The sequence below is a fragment of the Chrysemys picta genome, chromosome 3 (genome assembly GCF_011386835.1).
Source record: "Chrysemys picta bellii isolate R12L10 chromosome 3, ASM1138683v2, whole genome shotgun sequence".
Lineage (NCBI taxonomy): Eukaryota > Metazoa > Chordata > Testudines > Emydidae > Chrysemys > Chrysemys picta.
In genome coordinates, this window is record NC_088793.1 from 7,982,827 (window position 1) to 8,004,305 (window position 21,479).

At 52.8% G+C, this 21,479-nt stretch overlaps 1 protein-coding gene across 2 annotated transcripts in view; it reads left to right on the top strand.

Moving 5' to 3' along the window:
* Positions 1-10,208: 10,208 nt before the first annotated feature.
* ADCY3 (adenylate cyclase 3) overlaps positions 10,209-21,479 on the top strand; it is a 94,146-nt gene continuing 82,875 nt past the window's right edge. Inside the window, exon 1 of one of the 2 annotated variants that reach the window (XM_008173896.4) lies at positions 10,209-13,155. In XM_008173896.4, coding sequence (XP_008172118.3) covers positions 12,481-13,155 — 675 coding nt within the window. In that variant the 5' untranslated portion in view covers positions 10,209-12,480. The remainder of the gene's footprint in view (positions 13,156-21,479) is intronic. The other variant, XM_008173894.4, reaches the window with a different exon arrangement.

The following is a 21,479-nucleotide window of genomic DNA, read 5'->3' on the forward strand; positions in this document are numbered from 1 at the left end:
AGTAGTGGCGGTGATTGCATGAGCTGAGAATGAGCTATCTAGTTGAGTGTCAGTGGCAGCATACTCTAGTTGTCTCAGCCCATAGCTTGCCCTGAAGCGTCATTCTGTGTGGTAGCTGCTAGGTTTTTCCATCCAAGAGTTACCCTGTACTCCAGGTCTAATTTTAATTTTAGATTATTTTTATTCTTTTGTTGTTTCCCTTAAAGTCCCGTGAGAGAGGATAGGGTTTGCGGATCTCCTTTGTGGCATCAGTTCTGCCTCTAGAGCTTTGATGGGATAGAATACAGGCAACGTGATTGAAACATATACATCGCTACACCTGCTGCATCTTTCACTTCCCAGGATGCAGTGGGGTTGAGAGCAGGAGTATTTATGGATCTGATGCATCACGCCACAGGGTGTGAAACCAACTATATTGTTTCACTGAAAAACACAATCAGGTTATGTAGATCAAGGTTGCATCAGGGTCTGTTTTGTGACAGGAGTCACTACCCTGTCTATGTAACACACTCACCATTTTCTAAGAAAATGAACACAGAACGTCCCAATTGTGTTGTCCCTGTAGGAGGCTTGAGGTGTAACACATTGATCCACCCTGAATAACAACTGTTCAGAAATCATTTTCAAGGCAATGGGTTGCCTATTGTCAGACCCTTTCTGCAAAGAAAATACTCCAGAAGAGATCAAAACCACTTGGCATTGACCTATTTCTGTTCCTATTGAAGTCAGTGGGGAAAATCATCTTGACTTCCGTGGGAGCAGAGGTAGACCAATGCTAAGAACTTCAGAAAATCCCGTCTAGGGCCCTGATGTGTCACTAGCTATCTGCTATTTACTACAATACCTATTTTGTGGTCCCACTATTAGTTCTTAGAGAGACACGATTGCTTACCCCATAACTGAATGTTTTCACTGGTAGGGAACAGGTAGAAATATCATCTCTGCCCCTATACAATTGGGAGCCCCAAAGCTGGGGAATCTAGCATGTTTCATGAATGCCGCTTCCTGATCCAAATCCACACTGTCACTTTTCTCTTGAACTACGGATCATCAGCCTCCACTTAACCTCGGTGGCCACCGAGGTTACTATTACACCACATGTAAATGCCACCGACAGAACCTTATTTCTTCTGGAGAGGTCTGTCTTGAAGAGGTCCTGTGAAGGGGCTAAGTTGCTGCTGTGGGTTCTTCTGACTGGCCTTGGAAGATCACATTCAAAGCTGACTGTAAAAGGTTACAAGTGAAATGAGGTTGGGGATCTCAGTACCGTCCCTAATAGTCATCTGTCCCTGGAATAAAAACCTCCACCAAACGACCTAACATATTTGCAGACCTTTATTTAGGACTGGAGTAACTGATGGTCCTGGCTGATGTCACCAGAATCCGAGACTTCCTGGACTACACTAAAGGAATTGGATAGACCCTGTAATGCTGGGCCAGCACATGGGATTGCCCACTCTGTGTGTCCTGTCGTGCTCCAGGAGGTGAGGGCAGTCTTGCACCTTGGTTCTCTCTCACTTATATCAAGCAGGTCCTGCAGGATGGTGCTCCCCACCCAGTGCTCATTGTCAGGTCTCTGCCCCGCGAGCCCTCCAGATGGCTCCCGTACACCACCTGAGTTGGCTGAATGCCATCCACTCAGTCTGTCTCCAAACCATGCCCCACAAACATCTCTACATGTTTATGCTCCATACCATCCACATCTTCACTCTTGTATGTGTCACCTGTGGCGTGTGAGGAACACTGGTGGGCCAGCTGATATTTCACCCTAGTCCCATGGCCTGCTGGGGATTCGGTTAGTAGCTTCTCCATGGAGCCGGGAGCATGGGCATGTGGGTGGTGCAGTTGACGGAGTTCCCTGGCCCCGGCCCCTTCTCCAGTGAAAGGGAGACCCTGGCACACAACTGCATAGAGTGCATCAGGCGACAGCCCCTCTTCAGGCTCCTCCAGAGGGGGGAGGGATAGCTCAGGGGTTGAGCATTGGCCTGCTAAACCCAGGGTTGTGAGTTCAATCCTTGAGGGGGCCACTTAGGGATCTGGGGCAAAAATCTGTCTGGGGATTGGGCCTGCTTTGAGCAGGGAGTTGGACTAGATGACCTCCCGAGGTCCCTTCCAACCCTGATATTCTATGAGCACCTCCTGCTGAGGTCCTGGCTGTGTTCTTCCCTACACTTCCTTGTATTTGCACACCCCCTCTGGGGCTCCACAAAGTCACGAGACCTCATCAACCTCGTCTTGGCACTGGCCAAGATGGCCGTCCACTGGACCAGAAGGAGGAAACTTGACAGGGGGTGGGGCTCTGCAACTGGGGGGGGGGGGGGGCTGTTTCTGGTCCCTTGTTTTAATCACATCTACCAGCAGAGCTTGTATGGGCAGCATCCAGTGACTCCTTTGAGGAGCAGTGGGGTGCTGTCACGGGTTCTGTGCTTAGTGTCCCCTTCTAGATCCCTTGTTTTGGGCTGTGACCTTTGCTCCTGTCCCGGTTTTGTTATTCGTTGCCCCCCAAACTCAATTGTGGCCTGGGCTTAGTGGTTCCTCTCCCTCGGTTGAGGGGATGGGCTTTTAGTCTTGAGCAGGCCTAGACCTGCCCCTCCCAGTACTCCCTAGAGGTATACAAAGTTCATTCATGGGTTTGCCAGTATTGCAAAACAGTTGCATGGGCTGGGTGAGAAAGGGAAACCATTTCAGTGGCTACCTAAATACCAAGTTACATTTGCACTTACAGAGTTCAACAGAGCCCTTGTGACCGCTCCTGTCTTAGCCCACCTGTGTCTCAAAATTCATATCAGACACAGGCCAGTGCTTATGGCTTGAGGGCAGTATTGTTATTACAGCAACAGTCAAAGTTCTGCTAAGAGAAACCACCATGCCACCAGGAAGGATTTCTTGGCAGTGATTCAATCTATTTCACCCCTATCTGTATGGGAGAAAATTGGTGGTCAGGGCAGTCCATGCATTCCTCCAACAGCTCTTTAGAATTAGGAATCCTGAGGGGCAACTGTCCAGGTGGTTGGGGAAACTAAGGTTCTCAGTTCACAGACACACACACAGGCCTGAGGACAAGCAGGGACATGCCACTGCCATGTCCAGACATCCTTTTTGGGAGGATAATTGCAAACACTGCCCCAAGCAGTAGAGCAAGGAATTGGTCATTCAAGGGAATGGATGTGTCTAGAGATAGCTGTCTCTTCATTCACCATGGATTGCAGAACAGGAGAGCAAATTCCTGGTTCATTTGCTGGAACAAGAAATGCAAGGTTGCAAGAATGGAGCAGTTGAAAGCTACAGAAAAGAGAAAAATATCGCCAAAGAGACATGAATGGGAATTAAACAGATTTTGGGAACGGGGATTTGGAAAGTTCTAATCAGAAGAACACTTGCTATGTGTGACAGAGGGCATTTTCCTGCACTCTCCCAGACAAACCTTACAGACAAGTTAAACTTTAATATCTTTGGGGTCCATTGTATTAAAAATCCAATTGTTTATGTGTTATTGTAGAATTGTATGCAACTTTTCTTAGAGACTGGCTGATGTAAAACCTTGGGGAAATATTAGGAAGTTTAAAAAAACTGTTTGGGACATGTGACAAGTCTTCTGCCTGCCCCTCTTCCTGGGGCCCACTGGCTGCCCCAATAAAGCTCAGGGAGGCTTCTAGTTATGCAGCACCCATGGCTTTATTTACACAACATTCTCCTGCCACCAGTGTTATGCTATATACAGAGCTTGCAGGCCTGATGATCTCCTCCCCTAAACAGAGTCTGCCCTCAGCCTGGAGACTGACCTTCCCCTGGCCATTCCCCCTTCTTCTGGCTGCCAGCCAGCCTTTATAGCCCTTGAATCCTCAGGTGCAGCCCATTCTAAAGGCCAGGCACCGGCTTCTTGCCAGCCCCACTCTATTTCCCCTGATTGGGGCTGGCTGAGCAGGGACTAATTAGGTGCCTTTGCACCAGCACCCTGCTACACACCTCCCCCTTTAAGCTGATGCCAGGCCTGGTCTTCCTCGGCCCCGCTTTCCTCGGCCGGGGGTTTTACTCTGGGGTTGCGCCTCCTGCCCAGCTGAGGAATCCCCAGACAACCCTGTGGGGTTTTGGCACGCCCCACCCACGAAGGTGCATTGGCTAGGGAGTGGGGCACCCAACATGTCCATGCTCACCCAGAGGTCCTCACACCATTCATACGGTTGGGCCGGCTGCCCCGAAGGATCCCCTTCCTTTACTAGGGGGGACGACGGCTCAGAGCCCAGTGCCCCGAGTCGGCCCCGTCTCTGGTCCAGGCCCTCTGTCCCTTAGATGTTGGGCTGCCCCCTGTTGTGTTTCTTCCACCCTCCCCGGGGTTCCCTCCCCCACGTGGTCCTGCCTGGGAAGTTCCCTTTGCTCCTTGGTTACTCCCTCAGGCTCCCTATTTTGGCTTGTCTAGGCTGCTTGGCTTTTCCCCCTGGAGGTCGTGGGGCCTCCCCTTGTACCGGGTCCACCTCCACCAGGGTCTTGCCCTCTCTTTCCCCTTTTCTTCAACAGTCCCTTCTCCGTGGTCTCTCCCCTCTTTTGGGGAGGGTGCCAGTCCAGCCCCAGGACCACGGGGTAGGCCAACCCCTCTATTATCCCCACCCGCTTCCGGTAAACTGCCCTTGCACTTCAAGGGGTACCTGGGCCACAGGACAATATTCCCTATCCCCGTGGATGCATTCTACTAACATCCTTTCCCCAGGGATAAGCCAATGCGGCTCAGCTGCCTCACACTCCATCACCGGGCAATCCCGGCTTTTATGTCCCAGCTATCCACACCGCCAGCATACGAGCTGTCCCGGGTAGTTAGGGGTCCCCTTGGGCTCCTCCCGTCACCTGTCTACCGGCTTCACCCCAGCATGCTCACGGGGTTTCCTGCCCCCCCTCTGTGTCCCGCAGGGCCCAATGCTCCCTCGGCAGGAAGTCAGCTTCTGCCTATTCCTACGTTCTCTGCACGGCAGCTTCTAGAGTGGCCGGCTGATGTCGCTGCACCCAAACCCGTACGCTGTCGGGGAGGCCCTGTATAAACCGTTCAAGGATCACTTGATCCATTATCTGTCCCATGGTGTAGGCATCAGGCCTCAACCACCGTGTTACCCAGTCTGTTAATTTGTGAGCAAAGGCCCAGGGCCGCACGCCCCCCGGGCTGCCCGAAACTTTTGCTGATATTTCTCGGCCAAAAGCCCGAGGCAGTCCAAAAATCGCTGCCTTCACTACATTGTAGTCCCTGGCTTGGGCGTCAGTCAGGGCCACATACACTGCCTGTGCCTCCCAGTGAGATGGGGGCCAGCCGCAGCTCCCAGGTTGTCCGGTCCCAACCCGCGCTCAGGGCCACCCGCTCAAAGGTACCCAAAAAGGCATCAGCGTCATCTGCTGGGGCCATCTCACAGAGATGGAGGCCCAGGTGCCATCTCCCCCAGCAGGACTTACCAGCATTTGCTGCACTGTCAACTGCTCCTTGATGAAGTCCTGTAAGGCCCTCTGCTGCTCTGCCTGCCAAGCGAGTAGAGCCTGCCTCTCCACCTGGTGGGACTGCTGGAAGGACTGCAGTGCTTTCTGCATCTCTCGCTGTTGCTCGGTGAGCCACTGCAGGGTGCTCTCCATTGCCAGGTCACTAAACTGTCTTTGTCACTAAAAAATCCTGGACAAGCCCCCACTTGTGACAAGTCCTCTGCCCGCCCCTCTTCCTGGGGCCCACTGGCTACCCCAATAAAGCTCAGAGAGGCTTCTAGTTATGCAGCACCCGTGGCTTTATTTACACAACATTTTCCCACCACCAGTGTTATGCTCTATACAGAGCTTGCAGGCCTGATAATCTCCTCTCCTAAACAAAGTCTGCCCTCAGCTTAGACAGACTAACCTTCCCCTGGCCATTCCCCCTTCTTCTGGCTGCCAGCCAGCCTTTATAGCCCTTGAACCCTCAGGCCCACAGGTGCAGCCAATTCTAAAGGCCGGGCACCAGGCTTCTCACCAGCCCCAATCTATTTCCCCTGATTGGGGCTGGCTGAGCAGGGACTAATTAGGTGCCTCTGCACCAGCACCCTGCTACAGGACAATACATGGGCAGTGGGTTTCCTAGGAGGTACTTGGGAGGCCTTTTGAAACTATGCCCTGGGGAGAAAAACCCATTGTCTGCTGATTACCTGCTCCTCCAGATCAAAGATCCCGATCTGTGAAAGGCAGGACGAAACTTTGAATGAGTGCTAGTTCTGAGGGGAGGCTTTTGTGCACCTGTGACCATAAAGGAGTCTCCTCCTTTATGGGGTTTGAAGGCATCTGCCGTAGCCCATGTCGGAGTTTGCATGATCTCTGATAAACTTATTAGCATGTGTGTAGGTTCTTTTATTGCTTTTAATATGTTTTCTCTGCAATGCTTTTACCTTAAGAATAAATAAGCTTGCATAGAAAGAGCTATGTGGTAGTTTAACTGTATGGGCAGTTACAGCATTATCAGTCGAAGAGAAAGCAAGCAGGTCTGCTTTGACAATCTGTCTTTTGCTGGGAATAACACAGTGAACTGTTGAAGCCTTGAGATACCCTGGTCAGAAGAGAGAGTGACACATGTAGAGCAGGTTCCTTTGCTGGATCACTAAGGGGAAATGCAGATGCAGTTGCCCTGAACCATTACACACACAGGTAAATAGCTAAACCTTTATTCATTTTTTTCTCTTCTGTTTGGGACTTGTACATTTCTGGCTGTCATTGCAGATGATTTGTGAAGTTGCTCTGAGCTCCGTTGTGGTTGATGGAACAAGTTGAGAATGGGGATGGTGTTATAATGGGAGTCACCAGATGGCAGTGTTACACACAGTCTTCCAAGTTCTTATTCTCAGTTTGTGAACTGTGTACCTTCTTTGAAGAAAGTCTGTATCACTGTTAGGTTTATAAAGTAGTTTCTTTGGCAGGAGCTCTTGCAAACAGCAATAAAACTTGAAAAGCACTGAACTCAGAAAGTGCAAGGGGACTTGGATCACATTAATGGATGTAGCTTGAACTGGTGCTGTCCATATTGTACCTGCTGAATGGCTCCCAAGGGCTGTCGAGCTGGGATCTTTCACCAGCACTGAATTCAGATTTTAAACAGTTATTAAAAAAATCTATCCCCAAGAGCTCCCCTGCTGCACATGGGTTAATTTGTGTTTCATGCATGCATCCAATTCAATCTGGTGGAGATTTGTCTGCACATCAGAAAATCATTTTAGAAGTCTGGTGCTAAATTCTTGGTCTTAGTTTCTAGTGGCAATTAATTCTACTGGCTAATTTTGCCTTGTGCATGAATGTCTGTGTTTTTGAACACAGAAATTAATCCTTGGTGTTACTCCACAGATTAATTTGGCCCAGAGATTTTGGTCTCAGTGGTGTATTGATTCACAGGGTGTTTGGCATTTTTTCCTTCCCATTTTTAAGTGCTGTACAAGAGCTCTGACAGGGCATCAGTATCTCCTTGCTAGAGGAGGATGTGCTGGCAGCTCCGCCATCCAGATGTTCCCACATCCTCCCTCACTCCCAAAGATGCATCCTGCATCTGGAAAACCACAACAGTTATGTGGAGAGAGTGGGTATGACAATATAGGGTTTTCTCTCTTCATAGCACTTTGCAAACCACTCACAATACCCCAGGAAATAAGTATTAGGCACTGTGGTGTAAAAACTGGGTAGTATCTCTTTAAATAGTATGTGAGCGCTCGAATGATGCTCACTGTGTTCTCTGTTTAGAAACCAGTCAGGGCAGTAGTGTGTATATGTAACTAGGCTTTGCATGTTGTACACAATAAGTAAAGGCAGTTACTTGAACCCCACTGTGCCAGTGTGGTTCCTTCACATTGTTGTGCACAGGGCAGGAGTCACAACTGATCTGTTGCACAGACAGGGAAACAGAGGCAGGGAGGTTAAGTGAGTCCCAGGGAGAGGCCCCAAACCCGCCCAGGATCAGGCAGCTCAGGTGACACTCGCACCTGCTTCCCCACTCGCACCTGCTGCACAGACTGTCACCCACACAGCTGGACCGCAGCCACACCCCGCCACTGCAGTTCATGGCTGCCGGGGTGTGCTGTGGGGCTGGCTGAGCAGGCTGCACCCTCCATGGATCAGGGTGGGGAAAGGGTAGCCAGGGCAACAGGCAGTGGAGATAAAGAGGAGGAAGTGGAGGAGCAGGTGGCCCTAGCCTTCCCCTCCCCCAGGCACTCCTCTCTACTTCCACCCCCCCACCCAACCCAGCTTCTCCCCTCAACTACCTGCAGCCCCCCAGCCGCCACCACCACACACCTATCTACCCCCCGTTTCCTGCCCAGCCGCCCGCATTGTCCCCCTGCCATCCCTACAAACCCACCTTCCCCAAGCCCCACGCACCCAGCAACACCCCCACAAACCCAGCTTCTCCCCTATGCTACCTGCCCCCAGCAGCCCCCCCACCTATCTGCCCCCAGCCGCCCGCATTGTCCCCCTGCCATCCCTACAAACCCACCTTCCCCAAGCCCCACGCACCCAGCAACACCCCCACAAACCCAGCTTCTCCCCTACGCTACCTGCCCCCAGCAGCCCCCCCACCTATCTGCCCCCAGCCGCCCGCATTGTCCCCCTGCCATCCCTACAAACCCACCTTCCCCGAGCCCCACTCACCCAGCAGCCCCCCAACACCCCCACAAACCCAGCTTCTCCCCTACGCTACCTGCCCCCAGCAGCCCCCCCAACTATCTACCCCCAGCCCTTTGCCCCCAGCCACCCGCATTGTCCCCCTGCCATCCCTACAAACCCTTCCCCAAGCCCCACTCACCCAGCAGTCCCCCCCCCAACACCCCCACAAACCCAGCTTCTCCCCTACGCTACCTGCCCCCAGCAGCCCCCCCACCTATCTGCCCCCAGCCGCCCGCATTGTCCCCCTGCCATCCCTACAAACCCACCTTCCCCGAGCCCCACTCACCCAGCAGCCCCCCAACACCCCCACAAACCCAGCTTCTCCCCTACGCTACCTGCCCCCAGCAGCCCCCCAACTATCTACCCCCAGCCCTTTGCCCCCAGCCACCCGCATTGTCCCCCTGCCATCCCTACAAACCCTTCCCCAAGCCCCACTCACCCAGCAGTCCCCCCCCAACACCCCCACAAACCCAGCTTCTCCCCTACGCTACCTGCACCCAGCAGCCAGCCCAACTATCTACCCCCAGCTTCCTCCCCAGCCCTTTGCCCCCAGCCACCTGCATTGTCCCCCTGCCATCCCTACAAACCCTTCCCCAAGCCCCACTCACCCTGCAGCCCCCCCAATACCCCCACAAACCCAGCTTCTCCCCTACGCTACCTGCACCCAGCAGCCCCCCCACTATCTACCCCCAGCCCTTTGCCCCCAACCGCCCACATTGTCCCCCTGCCATCCCTACAAACCCTTCCCCAAGCCCCACTCACCCAGCAGCCCCCCAACACCCCCACAAACCCAGCTTCTCCCCTACGCTACCTGCACCCAGCAGCCAGCCCAACTATCTACCCCCAGCCCTTTGCCCCCAACCGCCCGCATTGTCCCCCTGCCATCTCTACAAACCCTTCCCCAAGCCCCACTCACCCAGCAGCCCCCCAACACCCCCACAAACCCAGCTTCTCCCCTACACTACCTGCACCCAGCAGCCCCCCCAACTATCTACCCCCAGCTTCCTCCCCAGCCCTTTGCCCCCAGCCACCTGCATTGTCCCCCTGCCATCCCTACAAACCCTTCCCCAAGCCCCACTCACCCTGCAGCCCCCCCAACACCCCCACAAACCCAGCTTCTCCCCTACACTACCTGCACCCAGCAGCCCCCCCACCTATCTACCCCCAGCCCTTTGCCCCCAACCGCCCACATTGTCCCCCTGCCATCCCTACAAACCCTTCCCCAAGCCCCACTCACCCAGCAACACCCCCACAAACCCATCCACCCCGCCCTTTATCTCCAGCTACCCCCAGCTCCTGAGCTTGTCCCATCTCCTCCCCCCTCCCATAAATTCAGCATCACGCCCCCTCCCCCGGGGCAAACCCAGCTTAGCACCTACCAGCCCCCCTTCCACCCAGGCACCCCCACAAACCACCACCCCCCGCCTCCCCCAGGCATCTCTCAGCGCCCACTCCGCTGCCAGGCGTGGCGTGGTGCAGCCCCCCGTCCTGCGCGGCGCGCTGCCTTAAGCCGCAGCGCAGGCCCCTCGGCGCGCGCCCTGCTCGCTCGCGCCAATCCCGGGCGCTCGCGGCCCCGCACGCGGGGCGGGGAGTTTCCCGGGGAGGGGGGCGCCGCGAGCGCCCGCAGCAGCCGCCGCCCCGAGCACCGCCAGGAGCTGCACCCGCCCCGGGGGCCGCCGAGCGGGGAGCGGCCGGGGCAGGCGTGTGGGCCCGGGGAAAGGGGGCTGCTGAGGAGGAGCGGGGCGTGCAGCCGCTCACACTTCTCCCAGCCCCGGGGGTCCCCTGCCCGGCTGAGGCGGAACGGCAGCTGCCCTTGTCCCCCCCCAGCAGCTCCCCCATCCTGCAGCAGCGAGCCCGCCCCTACAGCCACAGCCCGCCAGCTGGGAGGAGCGAGCTTCCAGCGTTGGTAGCTAGCCCTCTGCCCCTGGGCAGCACCCTGCTTCTGGGGGAAGGGGAAGGGGCTTCTCCCCCTCCGCAGACCGAGGGGGGATATTCCCCGTGCCCCCCCTCCTTACTGTCATGAGCAGCCCACCCCCAGACTGCATAACAAAGTTGTCATCCGCTGAGCAGCCTGGCTTTCCTTTCCAGCGCCACCACCTCTTTCCCCTGCCAGGCATTTAACTCTGGGGTGGTTTGCCAGGGAGAGTCCCTAGCAGAGAGCAGGAGGCGAGCCCTGGGATGGGTGGGTGCGTGCCTGCGTGCAGGCTGCACATGTGTGTTCGCGAGCCATGCACTTGTTTGATTTTATTTTCTCTTCAATAATTTTAAGCTACGCCCATTCCCCCTCCTCCTCTGCCTCCTCCTCCATCATTTTTCTGCTGGGTGTCTATGCTTGACGGATTCCCACCCACCCACCTCTGCGCACACGCTCCAACAAGACACCCAGTTGGGCTCCAAGGGGAAGAAGGGAATTGTCACCAAAAAAAACAGAGAAGAGAGAGAGAGAGACGGAAAAACACACAGGCACGGCATCTGCCTCCCAAGACACCAGCTGCTGGGCGCGGAGGAGGAGGAGGATGCAAAAAGAGGGACGCTGAAGATGGATGAGAGGAGAATCCAGAGGCAGAGTATGGACTCCGAATGGGGTTTTCGGCTGAGAGAGACACTCGGCTCTTAAAGAGACGTCTGTTTAGTTTGGACTCTGCCATCCATCCGTCTTCTCCTCCAGGCAGGACGTGGGCTCGCCCGAGAGCAAACAGAAGCCAGAGCAAACTGGTGACTGGTAGGGGATGCTAGCAGCGTCGTGGGGCTTCCAGGATCTGCCCACGCCTTCGCTCTCCCAGGGTAGGAGACCACCATTTCCCACAGCCCTGCTTTAATTTCAACAAGGCCTAAACCAAAGAAGCCGAGAGGCTCTTCCCCCACATCCCCTCCTGTCAGCACTGAGATGGTGAGGGGGGAGAACTGGCCTTCTCCAGAACAAGGCCAGGGAACGGGCTACCTGGATTGATGGGGGAGCTGAAAGCAACAGTTTGGAGCCTGCAGGGTTGACAGATCAGTGCCTCTTCTGCTGACTGTCCTTCCCCCCCATTTTATTTGTTGGCGACTCCGGATACAAACAAAATCTTCCTCCCTTCCCCTTAACAGCTGGATGAGAATCAAAGACCTGCAGGGTGCATGGAATGGCCGGCCAATGCTATTTATTCCTTTGCCCCCACATGGAGGGGGGAGCAGGTGTGATTTGGGGACCTGAGACCCTAGTGCATTGAGGAATATCATCCTGGGGTTCAATTTGTAAATGGTTGCTGGGGACGGACGGTCCCGAGAAGACCAAAGTGGAAAAAAATTGGGGAGGGAAAGCGGGAGAGACCACCCCGATTCTGGTTTCTCTACTAAGGAGGCAGTGAGACATTTATATGTCTTTTTTTGTATTCTAAAAGCTGTTTTGATTGCAGCCTCCGAGAGCGCGGGGACTGGGGAGCGGCTGGAGGGAGCTGGGTAGTTGGAGTTGCTAGTTGCAGCTCGTGATTCTGTTTGGAGCTCAGCCAATTGTTTTTTAAATTTAATTTTATTTTTGGTGACATTTGAAAGGGGCGTGAGTGGGAAGGGTCGGGGTGTTACAGGGCAGCCAGTTGAAGGCTTCAGCGCAGGGGGAGGCCGTGGACGTGCCCTGTTGGCTACTGGCACGCTCCCCTCTTTGGAGCCTGGGTTTCCAACTGGAACGTCTGGATTGGGGAGGACGTGGGTCTGAGGGGGAGAACTGAGATGCCATTGCTGATGCCTCTTTGCCCTTGCCTGTTGGTTGCCCTGAGGTAAATGGGAGCCGGAGCTCCTTTGGTGTAACCGTCGGCTGCAGACGGTGCCAGTTCTCCAAGGGTTGGTTGGGAAAAGTGGGCAGGCAGGATGCCCGGGAACAGGGCCTTCTCTGAGCCGGAGTACTCGGCCGAGTACTCGGCTGACTACTCGGTCAGCCTACCCTCCGACCCTGAACGTGGGGTGGGCCGGACCCATGAGGTGACAGTGAGGAACTCGGGCTCATGCCTCTGCCTGCCGCGTTTCATGCGGCTCACCTTCGCCCCCGAGTCCCTGGAGAACCTCTACCAGACTTACTTCCGCCGGCAGCGCCACGAGACCCTCTTGGTGCTGGTGGTCTTCGCTGCCCTCTTCGACTGCTATGTCATTGTCATGTGTGCCGTGGTCTACACCACAGACAAGCTGGCCCCCATCCTGGTGGCCTCCGTGGGCCTGGCCGCCGATATCTTGCTCTTCGTCCTATGCAAGTACGGGCTCCTGCCAGACCGCATCTCCCGCAAGTTCCTGCCCTATGTCCTCTGGATTCTCATCGCTGCCCAGATATTCTGCTACCTGGGCCTCAACTTTTCCCACTTCCACGAGGCCAGTGACACAGTGGGCTGGCAGGCCTTCTTCGTCTTCTCCTTCTTCATCACTTTGCCCCTGCGCCTCACGCCCATTGTGCTCATCACGGCCATCTCCTGCGGCATCCACACCCTGGTGCTGGGGGTCACCATCGCTCAGCAGCAGCAGGACTCCATCAACGGAGAGGCCTTGCTACGGCAGGTAAGGGGAGTCAGTGTCCTGAGGCAGAGGTAGGCCAGCGGGAAGGGGCCTGCTAAGGGCAGGAGGTTTGAGGGCCTATCATGTCGGGGAGTCGGTTGGGCCAGGGAGATGTTTCACACGTAACTGACCTTCAGGGATGGGTACAGGGAAATGCAGACTCCTGGGGTGAGGGAGTGAGTCAGTCTGTGCTTATGTTGAAGTGGGCCACGACTGGAAGCTTGGTCCAGAAGAGCATGTGCCATCGATGGCATCGCCAGCAATACTGGGTCAGACCTTGGGTCCGTCTTCCCCACATTAGGGACATTTAAACACTATGGCCTTTATCTACATAGACTCCCAGCCTTGTGCACCTGGGTCTGGGATAAGGGGACAACGTTTCTGTCCTTGGGGCTGTCTAGTTGCCCAGAGAGCAGTGGTTCTTGAGCCGTGGGTGGCCATGCCCCAAAAGGTGTTCTCCACCGGTTATTCAGATGATCAGAAACCACCTCCTGTTCCTCAGCTCCTGCCAAAGCAAAAATAGCCACTGGCAACAGTATCCAGGGCCATTGTATACGTCATACCACTATTCCCTCAGCACCTCCTGGCTGCCCACTGTGCCCTGTGTATTAAACTTTAGGCACCTGCCCATCACGGTGATGGGCATTTTAACAATCCCATCGGGGAGAGAGTGAATAGTCTGGGGTGCCACTGTCCCTTTGTGTATATGGATAGTATTTGTCATCCAAAGATCTCAAAGCGTGTCACAAACTGGGGAGGTATCTTTCTCTCCATTCTACGCCTGGGGAAACCGAGGCCAGGGCAAGGAAGTGACTTGCCCAAGGTGGCACTGTATGTCGGTGGCCGAGTTGGGGGCAGAACCCTCACTCCCAGTCTGGTGCCTTCTTTGCATGTTTAATTCTTATGGTGGCCATACAGACATGCCAGGAGAAGCCCAGATCTCGCACTGCTTTGGCCTCCCAAATGGCTGCCTGGGGTATTAAACCAGCGGAGAGGAAAATATAAACACAAATGCCCTAATACTATTGTACGCAGGGATGGAGTTTGCATGCTGGGGTGGGGCAGCCACTGTGCCAGACCTGCTGTGAGAGGACACGCCCATCTTCTAATCTATCACAGGGGTGGAGCTTCCGTCAGGAAAGCGGGCCGCCACTATTCCAATAGCCAAATGCTAGTGCCACTGGAGCCACTAGAAGTTGTGCCGTTTTAGATCAAAGGGAGCGGGCTGTGACCCTGACCTGTTTCTGTAAAGGAGAAGGGTGTGTGTGTGTGTGTGTGTGTGTGTGTGTGTGTGTGTGTGTGTGTGTGTGTGTGTGTGTGTGTGTGTGTGTGTGTGTGTGTGTAATGCTCCAACCCAGGCTGGTCTCCGGCTTGTGGATGAGCCAATTCCTACTAACGCTGTTTGCAATGGGACCAGCGGTGACTTCCAGTCCACTGCCCACTTAGCGCTCTCTGTTGGGCATTCTGCAGAGGAGTAAGGCTGCTGCTTTCACCACTATTCAAAAAGACCTTTATTTGCAAAACCCATTGGTGATTTCAGGTGCCCAACCTGTGACCCCGTAGAGGGGTCTGATTGTCAGGCTGCGCCCCCGCCATGTGAAAATCAGGCTCCTTTTAAGGCCCCAAATTCACTCGACACGGTTGAATATTTAGGCCAAAGGCAGTGTGACGAGAGTGCCCTACTTCTATATACAGGTAAACAGGTAGTTACAAGAGAAGGTGCCAGGAGATGGTGCTCCAGAACGTGTAGCATAGTTCTGGGTTTGTAGGCCTAGTGAAACTTGCTGTTACTGTGCACTGCAAATGGCTTCCCTTGTGTAGTGCTTTGCATCGGCTCTTAGCAGACAGTGAGCTTTTAGGAGCTGCTGTAAGAGTACCGATTGCTATGGGCTAGATCCAGCTCTCATTGGCTTCAGCAGGATCAGGCTCCCAGTGCAACAGTACTAATCCGGATGGGCTGATGTGGGAGTCAAGGGCTATATTTTTCCCTTCGGTAGTGCCATGAGGAGCTCATCCCTCTTTACAGTGGTGGGTAAGTATCATCGTCCCTGTTTTCCAGGTGGGAAAACAGCAGCTGCATGACTTGACCAAGGCCAGGCAGCGAGTCAGTGACAGAGGAAAGAATAGCACCCCATGTCTCCCAACTGTGTGCCCTAACCGCTTTGCCTCTGTACCGATACACAAGTCAAAGCATGGCAACGGCCTATGCTCTCACGCCAGGCCTAGCCACCGCCCCGTGACTCTTTCACTGGGAAGAATTCAGTCAGGTACTTTTGCAGACAGCCTGTATCTATATTTCTATTGTTTCTTTAGTCACCACCTAGTCATGTCCATGCATCTGATGTCTGTGACGCTTTCCTCCTTCGTCCTTTTCCAGACAGGCTCCGTCTGTTCCTGAATGGTCTCAGCGGTTTGCAAGGGGGCATTTGGTTGTGAGTTGCACTCAGTGGACCATCTCTTGTTGCAGGTTTTCCACAGATGTTTTAGTGCATCTGTTCTCTTTGGATGTCCAAGGAAACAACCGGGCCTTGGTGTGTGTGTGTGTGAGATGCTGTGTGAGAGAGACCAAGGGGTGAGATTGCAGTTTTGGAAGCAGAGCAGAGTCAGGGTGTGAAAAAGTGTGAGCATGTCTGAGGGTGTTGCCACCTTTTTAAAAAACCACAATACAAGACTGTTCCCTGTTTAACAGTTCAGCCCAGCAGTTCTTTATTGGTCTGACAATCTAGACAAGGCCTGCCAAGATACAATACAGTACATCAAGCATTTGCCCAGGGAAGAGTTGCACACAGCTAGTGGGCTAACGATCATTAGATGCCTGTAAACATCAGGGGACAAATTCATCAGTGAAGTCGATGGGGTTTTTACATCAGGAAGTGAATTTGGCCCAAGACGTTTTAGACACAATGCCAGGCAATTGAAACAATAGTATTCACCATTCTCTTACTGCCTTGGACCTGCATATTGGGGTAGCCTTTATATTAAATCTCCAACTCCCTTCTAAAGGATAGGTATGGCCAGATCCCATCCCGCTAACAGAAATCTGCGCTGGGCAAGTATAAACTGACCGATGCACTAGGCCCCCCAGCTCTTTCCTGCCTCAGTGTCAATAACTTTATCAGCATGACGACAAATGACGCATCAAGTGTTTACAGTATATCCAGTGTCTGTGTCTAGGTTTGGCTTTCACAATAGGCATGAGTAGGCCTGAACTTGGGGGACTTGACTGAGCCAAAGAGCTCAGTGTTTGTATGGGATGCCATTTATGCAGCCAAAGTAATAAATCAGGCCACCTGTTGTGTGCTTCAGACCCACAAATGTCTCCTTGAGGCAATAAAAAAAAAAAAAAAAAAGCTGTGAAAATATATATACTCATTGTTAGCACATAGAGACCCTGGCTGAGATCCAGGGTCTATCAACAGTAAGGGATGGTCTCTACCCCTGAAAGCTTACAGTCTTAACAGACAAAATAGATTATTATCCCCATTTTACAACTAGAGAATTGAGGCACAGTGAGAGTAAGTGACTTGCCCAGGGCACACAGGAATCCATGGTAGAGCTGGGGACCCAGATCTCAGGAGCCCCAGTCCACTGCCTTCACCACAAGACCTTCTCCCCACAACTACAATACAAATCCTAGAACCTTCCCACACCTCTAATGTGCCCGTTTTGTATCACTGGCCATTGCAGATTTGGTACTAGCTGCCACATATTATGAGTCTGTTTCTGCAAAACTTTTCTTTCTTCCCAAGTCACACACTGTTTCCCTTCCTTGCCTCTTAGCAGGAATCATCTACCCATTTCCAAGAGCTTCTTTGCAAAGCAGAAAGTGTCTTTCATAGTCAGTTTTTCTCCCACATATGAGTTACTAATTCTTTCCTCCTCAGCTTTCCTGTGGGCCCTTTGTGGCCTGGCTTTTATTTTCAGTTTAATCATAGAATATCAGGGTTGGAAGGGACCTCAAGAGGTCATCTAGTCCAAACCCCCATGGGTTTGTACCCATGGATTCTGTGTAGGGGAAGAATGACTGTGTTTTGCACATTCGGCTGTAGTGAGATATCTGTGCACTGGATTTTTGAAGGGTTCTGTAGTAATCCAGCTTGTTGTGGGTTTTTTTACTCCGTTTTGCCCAGTAGGCAGTATGTTACCTTTGTCAAGGTTAGTGGAGCCTCTTGGGCACCGCTTATCTTTGAGTAGGGTTGTTTACATCATGGCTGTGGATGTGCTAATGATTAGAGCCCTACCAAATTCACGGTTCATTTTGGTCAATTTCACAGTCCTAGGATTTTAAAAATAATAAATGTCATGATTTCAGCTATTTAAATCTGAAATGTCAGTGTTGTAATTGTAGGGATCCTGACCCAAATGGGAGTTGTAGGGGGTCACAAGGTTATTGTAGGTGAGGTTGTGGTATTGCTACCCTTACTTCTGCACTGCTGCTGGCGGGGTGTTGCCTTCAGAGCTGGGTACCCGGCCAATAGCCACTGCTCTCTGGCCGCCTAACTCAGAAGGCAGCGCGGAAGTAAGGGTGGCAATACTGTGATCCCCCCCTAAAATAACCTTGTGACCCCCCCTGCAACTCCCTTTTGAGTAAGGACCCCCAATTTGAGAAACGCTGGTCTCCCCCGTGAAATCTGTATAGTATAGGGTAAAAGCACACAAAAGACCAGATTTCATGGGGGGAGACCAGCTTTCACAGTCTGTGACGTGTCTTTCATGGCCGTGAATTTGGTAGGTAATGATGTTGAGATCAGAGTGGGTCTTTAGCACGGCTCTGTCCCGGGTTCCGCTGTGCTATGATGGATGGAATGCACCACCGCTCTGTCTGTTTCTCTCTTTTGCACGTGTGTTTGTGGGTGTTGCAGATCCAGTGATCAGAGCACACAGGACGTCTGAACCGCAGGGTCATCCAGCAATGGTCAGGGCATCACAACATCATTGTGGTGCCCTGAAGAGAGTTCAGGACAGTGGTCTCCAAATGGGCATGACTGTCCTGTGAAAAGTGGCTGGCCCAGCAGAGCCACCTTAGCCTCTAATGGAGGGCTCAAGGCCTGTAAAAGGGGTGTGATGCGTGGGTGAAGACAGGCTACCCACAACACATGTTTCCAGCCTCTTTGAAGAAGTGGCCAAACCCGTGAGATTTAAGGCTTTGTCATTCCCTGGGGATTTGCCCTGATTACCAGGAGTGACCAGCTGCTGTGTAGTGAAAACTCCTAGTGCAGATAGCCAGAGCTGCTATTTGCACTGGTATAAACTCATCCCTGGGTACATGGCACAAATGTAGAACCGGCTAATAGTAGCTAACTCTGCCTGTGCTAAGCCGTTCTGCAGGGTGGAATTGGAGCAGATCCCCAGATCCTGAGAGTTCACGATGGGCCTCCCCTTGTAATACATTACCGTGAATCCCAGGTAAAGAGATGATCCATTCCGTGTCATCCGCTGAAACCAAACCCTCCACCCCAGCACCAGCCTTTCAGTGCTCTGTGTTAATTGTTTCTGTCGTATAGAGCGTATGGGGCCAGCAAAACCTTGGCAACTCGGCATGCCTGAGTCTCTGCGCTCTGGAAAAGAGGAACATTATGTCCAGAAATAAACATATGCTTTATTATTAAAGACATTGGTATGGTTCCTGGAGGGTGTTGCTATTAATAGGGTGTTGCTGGAGCAGTTCTAATCCAGGCTGGATGGCTATAAAGAGCAAAGCCAAGAAGTTCTGCTCCCGATCAAGCGGACAAAGAGGCCGTTGTATGACGCACCGCAGCAGGGGGTCAGAGGTTAGGTTCCAGTAAGAAAGTGAGAAGGCTGGATGGCCCAGTGGTTAGGTCACTAGTTGGAGACCAGGTTTCAGTTTTCTGCTCTGCCACAGACTCCCGGGGTGACTTTGGGCAAACCACTCTGTGGTTTCCGTGCCTCAGTTTCCCAAGTGTTCTATAGGCATAATAGCTCTGCCCTGCCTCATAGGGGTGGTGTGAGGGTAAATAGATCCTGCAGTTATGAGAACCAGCTACTTCCAGGAGGTAGGAGAAAGTCAAATGCTCTCCAAATCTCTGGAGTCCGAATTGTCATAAGATCCAGTCTCTTATATGGCAAGCATGGCTTCTTTCATGCTCTCTAGGGGCTTGTAGCCCCAAGAGCAGCCTGGAGGTCCTGGGGAATGGAAGAGAAAAAAGAGAATGAGAGTCAAACCTCACAAAAGCTTGAGTTCACGGGGAGTTTGGGATGAGGCAGTTTCACCATAGGGGGTGGGTGGTAGAGGCTTTTATATAATACAAATAGCCTGGTCCCTGTCTGATTCAAAGTCCCTGGAATATAACCAGAGGGACCCGCAGAGCTCTCTTGTCTTTGTGCCTTCTTCCATACCACACTAGAGGCTTGGAACTGTCTGCCTCCTCTGAGTGTGTACGTGCGTACTGTCATCCTCTAGGGGCAGGCCCAGAGACTAGGCCATGCATGGAGGGTGGGACCTGTAGATTATGTTCCTCAGTGGTCAACTCGGAAGGAGGGGGCAAAGGGGCAATTCACTAGTCAGACTCCATTCACAATCCTAGAATAGCTGGATGTTTTTGCTAAAATGATCAGCACCAATAGTTGACAATGTTGACTTTGGAACAATTAAAAATTTTAAAAAAATTAATGGAGATATCCCATCTCCTAGAACTGGAAGGGACCTTGAAAGGTCATCAAGTCCAGCCCCCTGCCTTCACTAGCAGGACCAAGTACTGATTTTGCCCCAGATCCCCAAGTGGCCCCCTCAAGGATTGAACTCACAACCCTGGGTTTAGCAGGCCAATGCTCAAACCACTGAACTATCCCTCCCCCCCAACAGTCACTATTAGGTTTCAGAGTCAACACCAACATTGCGATAAATGGGGGGAGGAGTTCACCCTTCTCAGACATGTCGCCGCAGACTCTCAGGAAGTCAATGCTGCCTTGAGTCACACTTGCTGAGCCCCCAGAGTTCCCAGGCCACTTAATGAGGTGCCTAAATATGGATTTTTAGATGTCTTATTGTAAGCAACTAGGATAGCAAATCTTGGCCTGAGTTTTTCTCTCTGCTGCCAAAATGCAGCAGCTCTTGCCAACAGCTCCATGTCCGCTCTTAGGGCGGAGCCTGCCTGTTTGCTATATGTTTGTACAGCACCTAGCACAGTGGGACCACTGTCCTTAAAGTGCTATGTTAATATAAATAATAAATACCACCCTGGTGTCCTCGAATTCTATGACCTCATCCTTTCCAGCCAATCCAAATGCCGCTTCTAAGATCCTCTCCCTTCTTGATTCTCTCTACTGGGTTCCCAGTTTCTTCTACAATCACAAGTGTCTCCTAACTTTCAAAGCTCTCCATAAATCTGCTTCTGCCTCCATCTTCCCCCCGCTGCGATGCTCCCAATCTCCTCTCCTGGCCGCTCCTCTTGACGAATATCATTTGAAGCTTCGTTCCTTCTTTCCTCCCATAACTGGGATGGCCTTCCAGGTGTAGACCAGGTTCCTTCCCTCTCCTCCAAATCCCACCTGACCCAGAGAGCCTATTGAGAATGACAAACACGTTCCTATTGGCCATATCTACGCTCCTACAGTGCTAGGGAAAGCGGGTTATAAAGCGGTTCAGGGGTGCAGTGTAGATGGGATGGTCTCTGTGTCCCAAGTCCGGTGACAGCCTTCAGATGGCTCAGATCCCCTGGCCCCAGTACAACATGTGTGGAATACAGGGTTGTAACTAACCAAGTCTGGGGGACAGACATTTTGTCCCAGTTCTTCAGGTGATGTAAATCAGCTCTTCTGAGGTCAGTTTACACCATTTGAGGATCTGGCCCATGGTGCCTGGAGGCTACAAGCCCCTTGGGGCAGGGACTCTAGGGCTGTCCTGCTAGGCTGTGTCTCCTGTGCAGGGCGTTGTGCTCTCCCAGCGCTATGGTGGTGATGGAAGCAGGGAGGTTATTAACCCTGGTTTCTTTCTCCCCGTCTGCTCCTGTCTCTCAGCTTGGGGATTGTTTGTGTTTTAGTCTCTCCTCCCATTCTCTTTAAAGCCGGCTCTAGCTAATTGTTTGCATTTAGCGTTAAGTAAGTGAAGCCCTGGGCAGCCTCTGCAGGGAATTTCCTGTCTCCTGAGCTATAGGCAGTGCAACAACGCCGCTGGGGCTGAATTAAAGGTGTTAGCAGGGATTAAGCTAATGGTGTCCTAAAACCCTTCCACTGCGGCTAGGCCTGGAGTGTAACCCTCTTTCTCCAGGTGCTTCTGTCTCTAGCGTTAGTGCTGCTTCTGCTCGCCTCCTCAGTGTAACTGTTCCCTCTGCTCCCTGCTTTCTGTCAGGAGATCGGTGGTAGAAAGG